General features: G+C 37.6%; 1 protein-coding gene across 8 annotated transcripts in view; it reads right to left on the reverse strand.

The window, feature by feature from the left end:
- The window catches only part of LOC110834593 (protein SSUH2 homolog), a 75819-nt gene that overhangs the window by 27790 nt on the left and 31021 nt on the right, over nt 1-17008 (reverse strand). For 3 of the 8 annotated variants that reach the window (XM_022073927.2, XM_022073928.2, XM_087354438.1), the window contains exon 2: nt 12418-12559. In XM_022073927.2, the coding sequence (XP_021929619.1) occupies nt 12418-12523 (106 nt within the window). In that variant the 5' untranslated portion in view covers nt 12524-12559. Of the gene's footprint in view, nt 1-8027; nt 8177-12417; nt 12560-13493; nt 13722-14996; nt 15274-17008 lie in introns of those variants that run through there. The other 5 variants (XM_087354437.1, XM_087354435.1, XM_022073929.2 and 2 more) reach the window with 4 other exon arrangements.

Consider the following 17008-nt stretch of genomic DNA (forward strand, 5'->3'; position numbering starts at 1 on the left):
ATCTGAAATACGGTCAAACACAAACGTCTTTATTGACTAACGAAAGAGAGCACATGGCTTCACCTCAGACCATCTGGATAACCTCTCTTCGTGTATATTAAGGTGTGACACAAATTTCACTGCTGACTCACGTAAGTTAATAAACAAAAACGATTACGTCACACTTTTTTAACTAAATGTAGAAAATTATCGACAAATTTGAGGTATACGGATAAATTTCCCTTTTAATAATTAAATAACTATTAATACAGCCACCACAATTCTATCGCTAACAATTTAACATAGTCATGAATTATATTCTGGTATTTAACAAAGAAGAAATGTGAAAAAAGACAAGGTATGAAGGTATAAAATAAATAATTCTCCCTTAAATTTAAACGAAGAAGTATGAACTTTTTCACAAGGAATTTTTTTAGACATACGATAAAGTTATAGTTTTAACTTAATGTAAAGTTGGAGTTTTAATCTACTGGCAACGAACAGAATGACTAGTGCGGCAACCTTCAATGTATACATAAAAACATGTAGAAAGACTTCTTGTACACATTACGTCTCTATTTCATGTTTTCAGAGCAAATAATGCACAAAAATACACATTCGTTTTGCATTGTTCAGTACTGAGTGTATTGTCTTCGTAAGTTATTTTGAATAATCAGAAGTTATTTCGTAATACAACCACATTAGTTAAATCTAAACTGAATTCACAAAGAAATTAACAACAGCGTAATCTCTAACGTGAAATTGTTTTCATATGTACGTCTACATCACTTTCTGTATTATTATACGTTCTTCGCACGAAGTGCATGGCAATTAAACCCGAGAACCTCTGGACGGATTTGGATGAAATTTAATGTGGAGGTCGTGCCATTTTCCACGACCTCAAAATCCTACTTTTGAATGTCCTACGAGCAGTTATAACAAAATGACGTAAGACGAAAGTCGTGAGGTGGGCACTGAGGTGCAACGATCTGGTGGCCAAATGGGAAACTATCAAGCAAGGCGGATTAAATACTTCTAAATGCACTTTTCGAAAAATGCATGAGTATATTTTGTGTATTCCGGTATGGAACTGGACCAACAGATGAAGAAACAGGAGAAATTTAATAACGAACAGCTTCACAATTTGTAATCTGTACCAAATTTTATTACGATTATCACCAAGCAGAATAAGGTGGGAGCGAAATAGGAGAAATGAAAAATAAATAAGGAAAATTAGTCGCTTTGAAGACCTATGCGTTGAGGTAAAGAATAATATTAAAACGAATCTTGTATAGTACGAGTGTAAAGATTGATATCAGATTAGTATCAGTGACGGGCTTTTGTACACACGATAATGAACTTTGTTCCATAAATGACATTGAATATCTTGCCTAGATGAAGTAATATTTAGGGCCCATAGAGTTATTTATAGCTAAAGAATCGACAAGGGATTTGGTTGTAATCGAAAATTCGAAGACAACGTTTGTCTTTATTGACTGATTTCTTCCTCAGTTTAACTACAAATATATCGTCAGACGAGAGTTTATTTATAAGTCAGTCAAAAAAAACTCGATGTAAATAAAGAACTCTTAAATCATGAAATGTGGGTTTGGAAATTCGAACAGTGCTAACAGGCACTCTTTCTGCACGTATAAAGTACGAGGGTCGCTCATTAAGTAATGCCCCACATTTCTTTTCTCAGCCAATAATGAAGATAGAAAAGTGCACTTTTACATGCTTGAGATTTGATGTTTCCCGCGTTCGTGTACGGAGTTTCAAATGATTCAAACCGATAGCGGAGCTGTAGTGAACTGTTAAAATGGCGTCTTTGAACGACTCTCGTTACAAGCAACGAGCTGTAATTGAATTCTTTTTTGCTGAAAAAGAAACTGTGGTGAACATTCATAAACGTTTGTGTGCTGTGTATGGAAGCTGTGCAGTCGATAGGAGCACCGTTGGTCGCTGGGCTAAGAGAGTTAAAGCTTCAGGAAGTGAAGAAACCGAGCTCCGTGATCTGCCGCGCTCTGGGCGTCCTGCCACAGCCACCACTCCAGACATGTTGAACCGCGCGGATGCCATTATTCGTGAGGATCGGCGCATCAGAACTCGACAATTGGCCCAACAGCTTTCAGTCAGCAATGGAAGTGTAATTGCAATTATCCGGGCTCTTGCATATTCGAAGGTGTGCGCAAGATGGGTTCCACGAAGTCTCACAGCAGACCACAGGATTCAAAGGAAAACGATTTCTTCTGAATTGTTGGAGCGTTTTGATGCTGAGGGAGAGATCTTTCTGTCCCGGATCATTACAGGTGAAGAAACCTGGATACACCACTTTGAGCCGGAGACAAAAAGGCAGTCGATGGAGTGGCATCATCCTCAATCACAGAGAAAGAAGAAATTCAAGACAACTCCCTCCGCCGGAAAGGTCATGATGACTGTCTTTTGGGACAGTGATGGGGTCATTCTTGTGGATGTGATGCCAAGAGGTGCGACCATCAATTCAGACGCGTACATTATGACCCTGGAAACCCTCAAGAAGCGTTTCCGACGAGTTCGGCCTCACAAGCATCCAGCAGAAATTTTGCTCCTGCATGACAATGCACGCCCTTACACAAGTCCGAGAACCCGGGAAGAAATCACCAAATTTGGTTGAACGGTGCTGCCCCATCCACCCTCCGACTCCATCTCTTTGGGCCACTTAAAGATGCTATCCGCGGAACAAGGTTTGAAGATGACGAGAGCGTTATTCAAGCAGTGAGGGCATGGCTACGTGCACAGGACAAGAGCTGGTACCGGCAAGGCATGCATGCACTTGTTCCACGCTGGCGTAAAACCGTACAAGTTGATGGGGACTATGTGGAAAAATAGTATGTGTAAAGGAAACATTGATTTATATTGTCACTAAATTTGAGCCATCTTGAATAAATATGTTCTGAGGAAAAAAATGTGGGGCATTACTTAATGAGCGACCCTCGTATAAACCGTTTAGTCATTATCACATCCAGGTCTTCTGCTTTGCGGATTTAAACCTATAAAGCTGAGTGATTTACATTTCACAGCACATACAAGAAGCTTGCATACGAAAGGGCATTCAAACAGCAAAGCAAACGAATAAAGTCGATTACGGTCTTCTGGGTTCTGATATCGTGTGATCTTGTACGAGCTCTCAGTCTTCAGGGTATTCAACCTTGAAGATGGAGACGAAACGTACACGGCACCACAACTCAAAAAGATCACAGTTAACTATATTATAAACACGACTCATACAGAATGTACGAGGTGCGATCGGAAAGTGTCAAGACTGTGTCAATAGAGGACGAACCTGATGTAGTACGAGCTTCTGCCGCTAGGGGGTGCGGCCTACATTCATAGTGAATCAGTGTGCCAGCCGGCATCATCGAATTAGCATTTGTTTCTTAGTTACGGGCGTTTTGGTAGTGCATTACACCGACCCTCCTGCGATTTCGGAATGGCGTGTGTATCAAATTTTGCCAAAGACTCGCCAAAACGGCTACGGAAACCTATGAAATGCTAAAGCAAGCATTTGGGGAGTCCGCAATGGGTCGTGCAGAAACTTTTGTGTGGCATTCACGTTTTAAAAATGGCCGAACCTCTGTCGATGATGACGAGCGTTCTGGACGACCATCTTCGAACACAACGCCCGAAAATGTTACGAAGAATCGGCAGGCCATTCACGAAGATCGACGTCGTACCATCAACGACTTGTGCGACATTGTTGGGATAGGTTATGGGACCTGTCAGCTGATTCTAAAGGAAGAACTCCACATGCGACGCATCATGTCAACGCGCCAGCGCACACCGCCCTCAAAGTTCGGCAGTTTTTGGCCTCAAACACCATGGCCGTCATCCCGCACCCTCCTTATTCGCCGTGTGACTCCTTCCTCTTCCCAAAGATGAAAATTCAGCTGAAGGGAAGGAGATTTGAGACGATAGAAGAGATTCAGGCAGAATCGCAGATGGTGCTTGACAGGCTGACAAAAAAGATTTCCAGGGATGCTTCCAGGCTTGGCAGCGGCGCTGGGATCGTTGTGTTCACTCCCAGGGGAACTACTTCGAGGGTGATGGATGAATTTAATACCTGAGATAAGTGTACGGGTTTTTATACGCGCAGTCTTGAAACTTTCCGATCGCACCTCGTATAATATGCCTCTTGGCGTGACAGTCTGAAGACTTTATTACAATTTAAAAATCACTTCAAATAAAAACTTTGTGAACGCACTTATGACCAATAACGCGTAATAAAACAGTAAAGCTACTAAATACACACAAGTGACAACAGTTTTCGTTACCAACAGAAAATATTCCTGTTATATTGGACTGACGAAAGCCTATTTGACCTTCAACTGACAGTATCAAAAGTTATGTTAATCCTTCTGCAGAGCACAAAGGACCATTTTAACAAAGATTACAAAGCGACAGTCGACAAATTTATAGTTATTTACATATTCAATAACCCTAATGTATGTACCAACCTCAAAATCTTCCTTCCAAAGTCTTATTGGTTTTACTTCAAGTAACATACAAAGTAAGATGGATGTCTTATGGGTTATTGTAGTCTGGTAGAAGTTTACCAACGTTTCAAAGGTCCTTGCTGCCTCCATCATCAGGGCAATCAGCAAACTTCTACCAGACTACACGACGTAACAACCCAGAAGACAGCCATCTTCAAACTCACCGCCGTGAAAACCTATCACATAACTATTTATTACTTCAAAATATATGTCCGTCACAGTAACAATTAACGGACAAACCCTATATTACTCCAGAACAATTGATACATTTGTCCGAGTGATACACCACTCATTTTGTTCCCGTGGAGTAGAAACCCAGATTGAATATCTGAACCTACTAGAACAGTGGTATTCGACCCTTTTTGTTCGCGTACCCCCAGATATAATTTCTCTTCAACTTTGTACCCCCAAAGTTGTTGGTGTATAATTCAAGTTATACATAGTATATAATCTACATCTAAAATAAATTAAATAAATTACATTACTGATTATTCAGTGTTTAACATAAAATAATATTTTTTTTTAAATTTCACGTACCCTCTAAGATGTCTTCGCGTACCCCCAGATATAATTTCTCTTCAACTTTGTACCCCCAAAGTTGTTGGTGTTTAATTCAAGTTATACATAGTATATGATCTACATCTAAAATAAATTAAATAAATTACATTACTAATTATTCAGTGTTTATCATAAAACAATATATTTTTTTTAAAATTTCACGTACCCCCAGATATAACTTCTCTTCAACTTTGTACCCCCAAAGTTGTTGGTGTATAATTCAAGTTATACATAATATATAATCTACATCTAAAATAAATTAAATAAATTACATTACTAATTATTCAGTGTTTATCATAAAACAATATAATTTTTTTTAAATTTCACGTACCCCTTAAGATGTCTTCGCGTACCCCCGGGGGTACGCGTACCCCAAGTTGAATACCACTGTACTAGAACACCTCGCCTTCATCTTTTCATAACATCACAAGTGTTTCTTCAGTAGCCCAAAGAGGTAGAAGTCCCATGTACAAAGTCTGGATTATATTATAGACGAACAACACAAAAAATACGTTGTTGCGATGTCGTAAAAAAAAGAAACATCTCTGAAAAATCCAGGGAGTTTCCTTTGTATGGTTTCTCTCTGACGCAACAATTATGAGAAAACCTAGCACTGGCCCGTATTCAAAAATGTCGTGTTGTCCAGAAACTCGGAATAAGTTTGTCAGGAGCATTCAACAACTTCACCCTCGCCTAGTGTCACTCAAAAGCATTGACATCACCGGCGATAACAAGTAGATTCATCACTTCACCTGACATCGAAAGTCCATGGAATTTCAAGACGTAAACGTATTGTAAATGGCATTCCGGGATACACAGGGAAATCTAATCCTTGACTATATATGGACCAGGAGGTTAAGTTAAACGTAAAACACGACGACATCTGGAGGATTACATGTGGATAAAACCCCTTCGCCAGGATACACGACCCAACAACCCACCCCAGTGAAAACCTCAAATTCTTTACGAAGTTTATTTTAATTTAACGACTGAAGTCAATAAGTAGCCTAACCACAATAACTCAATAAACTCTAGATTAGAAATTTCTGGACGTTTAACTACAGAATCAGCAAAAATTCACATCCACATACATTATCGAGGTAAACTAAGAAAATTAAAACGTTCCTGTGAGAGAGCGGAAATGAGAGTTAAACAATAAATCATTCAAGACAATAACAGGTTTGACTTGTTTAACTATTTGTAACACACAGTCAAAAGGGGACCGCTGATGTACGTACATCCTAAATATTATATTCTAAACAAGGGTTCTAGGAATTTCACGAAATGACAATTTTTTTTAAAATTTATTTCAGTTAAAATTACGCATTTTATTGTAATGCCTAAAAAAGTATACTTCGCTTTTGTCGATTTCGAAGGTATGGCTTAAAACACTTCGTTACTTTAAAATAACTTTTAATAACCCATTTCGCCAACTCCGGTCACAGCGTAACTAAACTAATTAATATATGATTTGAGACTTTCGCTGAGAGTACAATCAATAAAATCTTCTCGGGCAATCAGCCGCGTCAACTGGTTACCGTAGTAAACCGACGTTTCGGGAACAAACTCCATCATGACATCAGAACCCTGATGATGGGGGCAGAGTTGGTTACCGAAACGTCGGTTTACTAGGGTGACCAGTTGACGCGGCTGATTTCCTGAGAATATTTTATTTGTGATTTATTTGTTGGCAATGTCATTAATCAGAATACACGGCGTCCAACCCTGGTAATACCGTGAATCCGATGTAATCTGGTGAGATTTTCATACTGTGTTCTTTCTTTCAAGTTTCGGCCAGTTGATTTGTTTTACAGACAATTATTACGAATATCGTGCCATTACAGGACATCTAATCACTAACTCCTTAATGTTTCACAACTATTAACAATAACACGAACGAAGTATGAATCTATTATCAAATACACCAAAATCATGTATGGTATTGGATTTTTGCAAGCAGGCAACTTTTAACCTGGTAATTTTTACGCAGAACGTAAATCAACAACATGGCGGCCATCCGAAAGATTCACTGCGTTTCAGTCAGTGATAACTAATAGATCGTTGTACATAAGAATACTAAATTTATTACGAAACAGAATTTAAGCATTTATGCAAATTATATATTACGTATTGTTTAATTAAAAACGTGCGAAATTTTGAAGATTATAACTGACAAATTTAACACAGATATAATCTACACCAGTGGTATTCAACCTTTTTTGTTCGCGTACCCCCAGATATAATTTCTCTTCAACTTTGTACCCCCAAAGTTGTTGGTGTATAATTCAAGTTATACATAGTATCTAATCTACATCTAAAATAAATTCAATAAATTACATTACTGATTATTCAGTGTTTATCATAAAATAATATATATTTTTTTAAATTTCACGTACGCCGTAAGATGTCTTCGCGTACCCCCAGATATAATTTCTCTTCAACTTTGTACCCCAAAGTTTTTGGTGTATAATTCAAGTTATACATAGTATATAATCTACATCTAAAATAAATTAAATTACTGATTATTCAGTGTTTATCATAAAATAATATAATTTTTTTTAAATTTCACGTACCCCAGGTTGAATACCACTGATCTACACCTAATAAATTTTAAGTCAAAAGTAAATAAAATAACAATCAAAAATAGTTTTCGTCAGGTTTCTTCTTCATGTTACCCAACGTAAAAACATCAAATTTCACAAAATAATATTCTGTAAAATATCTACAATAAACTTCTGACTGAAGATGCATTCAATCCTAAGGCCATGTAGAAATACACACGTCACTACAAAATACTAACAACAAACTATGTTTTAGACACACAGTCTTGATTAACCCTGGCATTCGTGCTCTATTAACCTGCTAGAAGGTTAAAACCATAAGAACACTTCGTTACTGCTTATAAAGTCCCTACCACTGACATACAAAGGGTTTTAAAAAAACCTTAAATTACATCACCTTTGCTACTTCCACGTCGTAGCGATGAAACTGGGAAAGTATACGCACTGCATCTTCGCCGATTAGACATTTTAAAACGAGAGGGCAACTTAAAATTCGGTTACTAGATTCCCCGAGAACAGATGAATCACGAACTACGCTCCTTGTAACACTGAGAGAGCCCGCGGTCTCTTGCGTTCTAACAGCCTACTGGCCGAAGATCAAACAAATGCATCCGTACGTTCACGGACGTATTTATCACTCTTTCGCGAGAGTCAAAAACGAGAACAACGCACAACGGCATTTTAAAGTTGTTGCAGCAAATATAATTCAAAATAACTTGCCATTCCCTGTATATTTAAAACCAGACGTAATATATTCCTGATTACGTTAATACTGCATTGCTTTAAATCATTAAAAAGTTTTAAAGCTTACGATCAAGTGGTAACACATGTTGAAAACAATCCAATTAAAATAAACCTCCTGAATTCTAGTTCAGCTATCAGCAAGGAACTAAGCGCTAAATATATGCCTAATTCTAATATCAGTTTCTAACGCTAAATCAATATAAAATGTATGGAAATTGGTAAGAAGATTTTTGCACGTCTGTCGAGTTAAACACATACAAAAATATGCCTGCAAAATGAACTTTTTTTTTGCAAACTTCCAAATTCATCAGCATCTTAAATATTCGTGGCGTCTCTGAACTCCTTCCAGCAGACACGATAAAGTGAACAAACAAATTCAAAATCATTAACTAGCTCCGTAAATACAATCCCTCTTGACAAGCTTACAGTCGCTCAGTACATATACTCTGTTTCGTTGTAATCAACTTTAACATTATCCTCCCATCTAAGCCACAGAATTCTCCATGTTCCTTCACTGCGTTACCCTAATATTTAGCAAAAGAAAAATTTAGGAAATAGTAAAATTAAGTATATAATGAGATGATAATGTTGCGTCATATTGTGATGATTATAATTGTTTAATTTTAACCGTCTAATCACAATAAAATATTTTATTAAATATTTTATTGTGATTAGACGGTTAAAATTAAACAATTATAACTATATAATACTGTGGATATTATTCAGTTTTAAAAAGTCTACTCGTATAAACGTACAAGGGAGAGTGAGACCACTTGACAAAACACGAAGCACACGACGCAGTCTAAATTTGCTCCACCACAAACGTAAACCAATCATCGAGTGAAAGAAACTAAACGGATATTTTATAACTTCCTTCACATATGCTTTCTTTCTGCTCAAAGACTGGAAAAGTCTTGTGCGATATCTTGACGGAACTTACAAAGAATTCATAAAAGCTTCTAATCTTGCACAGTCACAATGTATTTATCTGAAACCAGAACTTAGCTCCGCATGGATTCGCGACCCATCAGTACATGGGTTCGATCGTGACCCCCTTTTTGCGAGATGATGATGAAAGTGGAGTAATTGTTGGGATGCCACGGAGAAACCGGGTAAATCTCCGTGATGCCTGGACCACGGCCTTGCCCAACACAAGTTATAAATCTGAGCACCGCCAGGAATCGAACCCGAGACCCCAGTATTACAAGCCTAGCGTTCTAACCACTAGACCACCTCATCTTATTATTATTTAGTGTTCTGTCTGACGATAGGTCCATATGAACAGGATCCTTCCATCCTTTTCTCGGACTGGGACCTGTTCATATACGTTCTTGGCAGATGATCCAGAAGTGGTTTGCCATTGCCTTCTTCTGTGTGTGAATGGAGTAATTGTTGGGATGCCACGGAGGAAAACTCCGTGTTGCCTAGACCACGGCCTTGCCCAACACAAGTTATACATTCGGGCACCGCCGGGAATCGAACCCGAGACCACAGGATTACAAGGCCAGCGTTCTAACCGCTAGACCACCGTGGCAGGCTGCCAATATTACCCCCATCGCAAAAGCGAACATAAATTTTACCAAATCCCAAATGTTCTGACCAGCACACAAGGCCATTATTATTTAATCGAAGTAAACCTTGACTTATCCATGGTCTAAATTCAATGATAAACACATGTAACCTAGATCAAACAAATGCATCCATACGTTAGGCTTATTAGTACAGTAAAGAACGCTGCTTCTTTGCTGCAAAATATATATATTCTGTGCAACAGAAATCACGTGCTTGAAATTTTCCACGTCCCAAACCGGAAGTGATGTAAGCACACAGCTGGTGTCACAATTCAATTATTCGCGATCTCCTTGTATCTGTACGTTTGTAAATTTACCTTACATTAACTGCAATTATCTGTACCGAATGTTTTTCTTGAACAAAGACACCAATATGTCCGCCAAATACTCGTTTAAACTGTGCAGTTGTACGAGGTGCGATCGGAAAGTTTCCAGACTGTGTCAAGAGAGGGCGAACCGGATGTAGTACGAGCTTCTGCCGCTAGGGGGTGCGGACTACATTCATAGTGAATCAGTGTGCCAACCGGCATCATCGAATTAGCATTTCTTTCTTAGTTACGGGCGTTTTGGTAGTGCATTACACCGACCCTCCTGCGATTTCGGAATGGCGTGTGCATCAAATTTTGCCAAAGACTCGCCAAAACGGCTACGGAAACCTATGAAATGCTAAAGCAAGCATTTGGGGAGTCCGCAATGGGTCGTGCACAAACTTTTGTGTGGCATTCACGTTTTAAAAATGGCCGAACCTCTGTCGATGATGACTAGCGTTCTGGACGACCATCTTCGAGCACAACGCCCGAAAATGTTACGAAGATTCGGCAGGCCATTCACGAAGATCGACGTCGTACCATCAACGACTTGTGCGACATTGTTGGGATAGGCTATGGGACCTGTCAGCTGATTCTAAAGGAAGAACTCCACATGCGACGCATCGCAGCCAAGTTTGTGCCAAGGCTCCTGTCTGAGGACCAGAAGCAGAATCGACTTCTCGTTTGTCAGGAGCTCAAGATCTTGCAAGAACCGACCCCAACTTCCTTTCTAAGGTTTCCTCTTCCCAAAGATGAAAATTCAGCCAAAGGGAAGGAGATTTGAGACGATAGAAGAGATTCAGGCAGAATCGCAGATGGTGCTTGACAGGCTGACAAAGAAAGATTTCCAGGGATGCTTCCAGGCTTGGCAGCGGCGCTGGGATCGTTGTGTTCACTCCCAGGGGAACTACTTCGAGGGTGATGGATGAATTTAATACCTGAGATAAGTGTACGGGTTTTTATAGGCGCAGTCTTGAAACTTTCCGATCGCACCTCGTATATTATCAAACGTGTTTCAAAAATTCCTTGAAGTCATACCAAGAACAAACAAAAATGGGTATACACGAAAGAAAACACGTAATTGTTTATCTACCACATGCATTTCAATAACCTTCTATTAACTAACAAAAGGTAATCGCCAGTATTATAATTTATATTATCACTGTATTATTTATGCTGCTTTGATGAGGTTATAAATGCGCGGGAAACGTGTTTCTTTCTTTTTTTTGTCCTTTTACTCGTCGGCCATTTCTTAATCATTTTAATTCTGGTTTAAAGTTTCCCTGTCAGAATCTGATCGTGTACAAACAATTTTATCTGCAGAAAACACATTTTTAGCAGTGCTGTTATTTATAAAGTTCACCAGGTACCACTGATATTTATCTCGGCATGGACTGAATTAGAGTTCAGACAATGCTGAGACGAAGCAACTTCGATAATGATCGATATTATATTTTCTTCACCCGAGTTTCATTTGTTATCTCTCACTTATTTTAGATGAGCATCAACATGTTAAGTTACGTAATGGGGAATTAGTGATAAATGGTCACCCAGAGTACTCTAAGTATGTTTGCACTTAGAATTGCAGTTGAAAATTATATACCCCTTAGAAGGGGGCCCCATCGAGTGACACTCAGCGGTTCCTTAATAAAAGTAAAAATTAAAGCTGTCCTACACACGCGATGTATACAATTGGGAGTGAATGGTCAGCATCACCCCCAGGTCACGCTTTGCCCCTGGGAAAGGATTCTGGTACCCATTGGGCAGAAGGATGAGTGGGCCCCAGAGCCAGTATGGATGCAGAGGCTAGAGGAAAAATCCTCTGCCCTCGTCGTCCAGTCCATAGCCAGTCACTATACTGACCAGGCTACCCCGGCTGACTAAACCTTCATATGATTAATTTTCTCCACATGTGATATAAAGATAATATGGCTCATTTTAATTGCTTCTGAAATTTAGCAGCAATATTTCCTTTATTACATCTCATTCACAAAAACAGGATGCAGTATAACGGTAAAGCCGGCATTATAACAAAAACTCTAGATTTAACACGCTACCCTAACATAAATTAGATACATTTACAAAGTGAAATTGAATCAGCCTGCAACCTAACTGCAGAAGTACCTGAGTAAATGCAATTAAAAAAATATCTTAAGTCACTCACCCTCAAAATCAGCTCCTGGTGGTTTGTTACCATGTCTTGGTATAGTGCCCGTAGAATATGGAGCACTTGGCCGAAAGGCATTGACATCGTCTCTCTTCCCCGTCATGGTGTTTCCTTCTTTATAGTCAACACCTTCAATCACCTGAAGAAAATACATGACTATAAGAACCACTTCCCTTATCTGGTGATCCACCCGCTGGACTCCGAAGGCCCATTATAAGGGCTGCTTCCCGCACCTCACTCTCTTTCATGTCCTTCCCCTTCCTGCTGGATGCCTCCTGCTCCTACCGGCCCCCAAAAACCTGTCAAGAAAATATTTATTCACCATATCTACGACATCTGACAAAATGCTGAAAATTAACAGTAATTAGTCAATATAAAGATTTCTATCTGAGCTTCCTGAGACGACTTCCTCTTTTATGAGTTTCATAAATATATCATGACTTGTATTCCTCTACCAGAACATATTATGACCTAATAAAACGTTCAAAGGGAGTAAATCTGAAATGTGAACAATGGTTCAAAAAATAAATATCACTTCGGCAATAATCTGATGAGTCGTGGGTTGTTCAGCGATACTGAAACAAATTCATAGGCTATTAAAATGCAGGTCTTCTGTTCTGAAGCCATTATGTTTACGCAGATGCAAAGTGTATCATATCTCACCAGCCCAGCATGTAGTTCTACATGGCGGTACCAAAACAATACCCCAAATACCTTCCTGATAATGGTCGAACAGACCAAAATCTGCTGTAGAAGAATCAAGGTCACCATTAATCATTTTGAAGGTACTATGCCAGAAGGGCATATAATAAAATACCGATTTACAGGTGACTAATGTCTTACGCTTATTTTATTTTACAAATTTGCATTGTTAGCGATCATATTCCTAAACATAGCATCTGTATCTGTATACATGCATGAAATATATCCCACTATTTTATATTATTAGAACAAATACAAAAATATTTTGATTTGTCCTTCTGGCATAAGCACTTGACTCATCACTGAAAAGTCACGATATAATTATTCAACATTACAATAATACATAAATCAAATTAAATTACAAAAACTACCTTATGTCAGATTTGAGGTTCTCAAGGTTGCGAGTACAAAGATGGCTGTCTTCTTGGTTGTAACGTCAAGCGGTCTGGTAGAACTTTACCAGCGTTTCACAGGTCCTTGCTGCCTCCATCAACAAGGTAATGAAAGACTAGGCTACATTACAGCCCAGTAGACAACCATCTTCGAATATACATTATTTACTTCCTATCACTTCCGTTTTGCTGCTCACATGGGAGATACTAGAAATGCATACAAAAATGTATCAAGAAAACTTGAAAGGAACAGACCCCAGTGAGAGAGGACAAAATTATAATGTATCCTTAAAAATCAGTTATGAGAATGTGGACTGGATTCATCTGGCCCAGGATATGTGAACTTTATATTTAACATTTAGGTTCCACAACAGGCAGAATTTTTTCAGTAGGACATTAACGGCTAGAGGACTCTGCTCCGCTGATAGTTATATATAATGGGAATAGCTTTCAATGTAAGATAATGTCAATATATTGAATACATTGAATACATCCTCATTTCCTGTTTTTTTTCAATTAAAATCAACAAGACAGATTAAGATTACAACATAGGACACTGGACGAGTGTGAATCTACAAGTGAAATCTTATTACATACAAACAGTTCAGAAACCAATGTGTTAAGACATTTAACATATATAAATATAGCCATTCAATGAATACAAAAGTTATTCAGTCTGAGTATAGGATCTGAAACAAGTAATTAAAACACAAAACATATAGATGAGTACAACTTAATATATTAATTAATTTTCACAAACAAAGAATATAAAAGAATATTAAAATATTACACTAAATCCATTGCTATACAGCAGACTACATTAGTATAATAAATAACCCCTACAAGAATTATGTGTTAACTACACTACACCACAGAAATTCATAAAATGAATAATTTTATTAATTTAGCCATCTGAAATTGACATCAAACGTAACTACAAGAATTATTTTACGAAAATGTTAATTTATAATATGATTTTTGCTGGCATAAAATAGTTTTAGTATCATAAAAACATTCAACCGCCCCCACCACAAAATAAATCAACGAGTTACACTCATTGGATTCTCAACCATCCATATAACACCTTTTATTGCTACTGCAGTGACAAGCTGTAGATACTTCATGCCAATCTAAACTACATCAGGAAGCACAGAGTTTAAACTCTGATATGTAACAAAATAAGCAGACTTGTTTTGAGCAGATATTACTATGTATTTAAAGTAATTATACATTACTACAATTTGGATTAACCGAGAAAACAGAACTATTGAAAGTTACAACTCTTTCATAGACCTCCAAATACAAGTGTCTAACATTTAAAAATACCACATCATAAAATACCATGTTAAGAGTGCAGCACAGACTACAAGACTTTATTAATCTTAATATTTCTCATTAGCAAGAGCAGTTATATGTAACCACAATATATAATATTTTATTTTCATCATACCTGAGAATACAAACTTCACAAAACACACATACCTTCTCACACTTTTAGCACGATTTCAAAGCTGGTGTAGATTCATCCCTATAAATGTCAGTTATTGGTGCATTTTATGGTATTTTACGGAACAAAAAAGGGGCATATGAAATTAAATTATAGTCCACATCGTTTATACATCGACCGCGTGGCACATTCCAGTGAACAAATAATATAAAATGCACAAAACCAAACGCAATGTCACAAAACTTTTAATTTCACCATATACACAAAACCACACACATGCACAGCTGTTTCAACCAAGAGCACCATCTGTTGTTACGTCTCAGAAACAGCTATCTTGCTGCCATCTATTAGTCAACAACGAACTTCTAATACGTAAGATTTTTGGTTCCCGCGGCAACGAGTGTGGAGACGGGTGTCATCTGTAGTCTGGTAGATGTTTACCGATGTGGTAACTCAGGCTTGAAACTGGGGTTGACACGAAGTCCCTATTTACGAGCTTCCATTAAATAGTTATTTTTATCGTCTGAAGCCGTTTCAAACGAGACGCGCGGTAACGAATCTACTATAGCTTTACTTAATGTAGAATGTCTTGTTAAACTTAACACAGATGTCTCTGGCGTTCCTCCTATGTGGGTAGGCAACCTGCATGACAGCAGGTCATTATTGTACAGCACTCGGACAAGAGACCAATTTCTGCTGAAAAACACTGTTATGCAGAAATAACATCGTATCACAGCAATGCAACAGAGACCTAAAGAGAAACAACAAACTATAGACCAGCAGTCACCTTTACGTCATGCTGACTCAAGGAATAGAATAGAACCACACTCGCGGCATATCACTAAATGACCTTGAATCATGACCAGGGTTGCCAATCATACAACAAAAATATTTCAATATTTCTGATATATCTGTAGTTGTTTCTCACGAATTCCATGATGTGTTTATTTTTATCCTTTAGTAGTTAATAATAATTCAGTAGTTTAATAATTATGTTTTTCATATAAAACTAGTAACTTCGTCACAGTCATCTCAAGAGTCCGCCATTTTACCATATTCTGAGCAATCTAAAACGAGTTTCCATTTTTAAAACCAATTTATACACTGTCTATACTAATATTATCCTCCGTCCCACGTTCGTTCACAATATACAATTCTAATTTCATCTTTGTTCGACCCATATAATTTTCATTTAATCAGCCTTGGAACAAATTCAAATTATAATTTTTCTCATTTTACAGCTACTCAACCTTTTTGTAGGCCTATAAATAAAAACCTAGCTTCTAGTATTTCACAAAGCGTCGACAAATGAAATATCACACACGCAAATAGGGCATAACTGTGTAGGTCTAAATAGGCTACGTGTAACAAATTCATGGGCTTAATACATAAAACTTTATAATAAATAATTCACGTGTCCCTTGAGTTCTGATGTGAAAAGAGTTCTAGAAACTAAACTTTGGTTGGAATTCACCCATACATAAATGTGCTACTGCGCATACAAGCCTCGACTTATGAAACCGTAGTATTTATTATTATATTTCTGAATAATGTTGTGTTATTCGTGCGAGAGAATTTTTATTCCTTTCTGTGTATACTAGCTATTCAGATGTATCCTGATGTAAGTGAATGGAGGATAAATACGCTTTAGTCATCTGCACGTAAGATTTTATATGCACATACAATAAACAAACAATTACAACGTATCTAAACTTCAAAGGTAAGAATAAAAAATTCTGCGAACGAATCTCGCAGTGTTTTGTTCTATTAATTAAGTTTTAAAATTTAATGGCCAGTGAGAAAAATAACAAAGTTCATTAAATTTATTTAGTTTTAAAGCAACAAATGAACGCAACTTAAAAAATGTCTATAACCAACACTTTATTTATATTACGACGATATGGACTTATTTTCATTTTTACGTGAGTGTCAATTCGATAATAAACAAACACCAGCATATGGAATAAAATCAACTATCGAAACTTTTATTTACTAAATATACCTCAGACAACACACGACTAGTATAATCTGTTTATTCAGTTAAATG

This window comes from Zootermopsis nevadensis, unplaced genomic scaffold (genome assembly GCF_977971745.1).
Source record: "Zootermopsis nevadensis isolate Lab colony 2312 unplaced genomic scaffold, Znev_1.0 Znev_ptg000023l, whole genome shotgun sequence".
Classification (NCBI taxonomy): Eukaryota; Metazoa; Arthropoda; class Insecta; order Blattodea; family Termopsidae; genus Zootermopsis; species Zootermopsis nevadensis.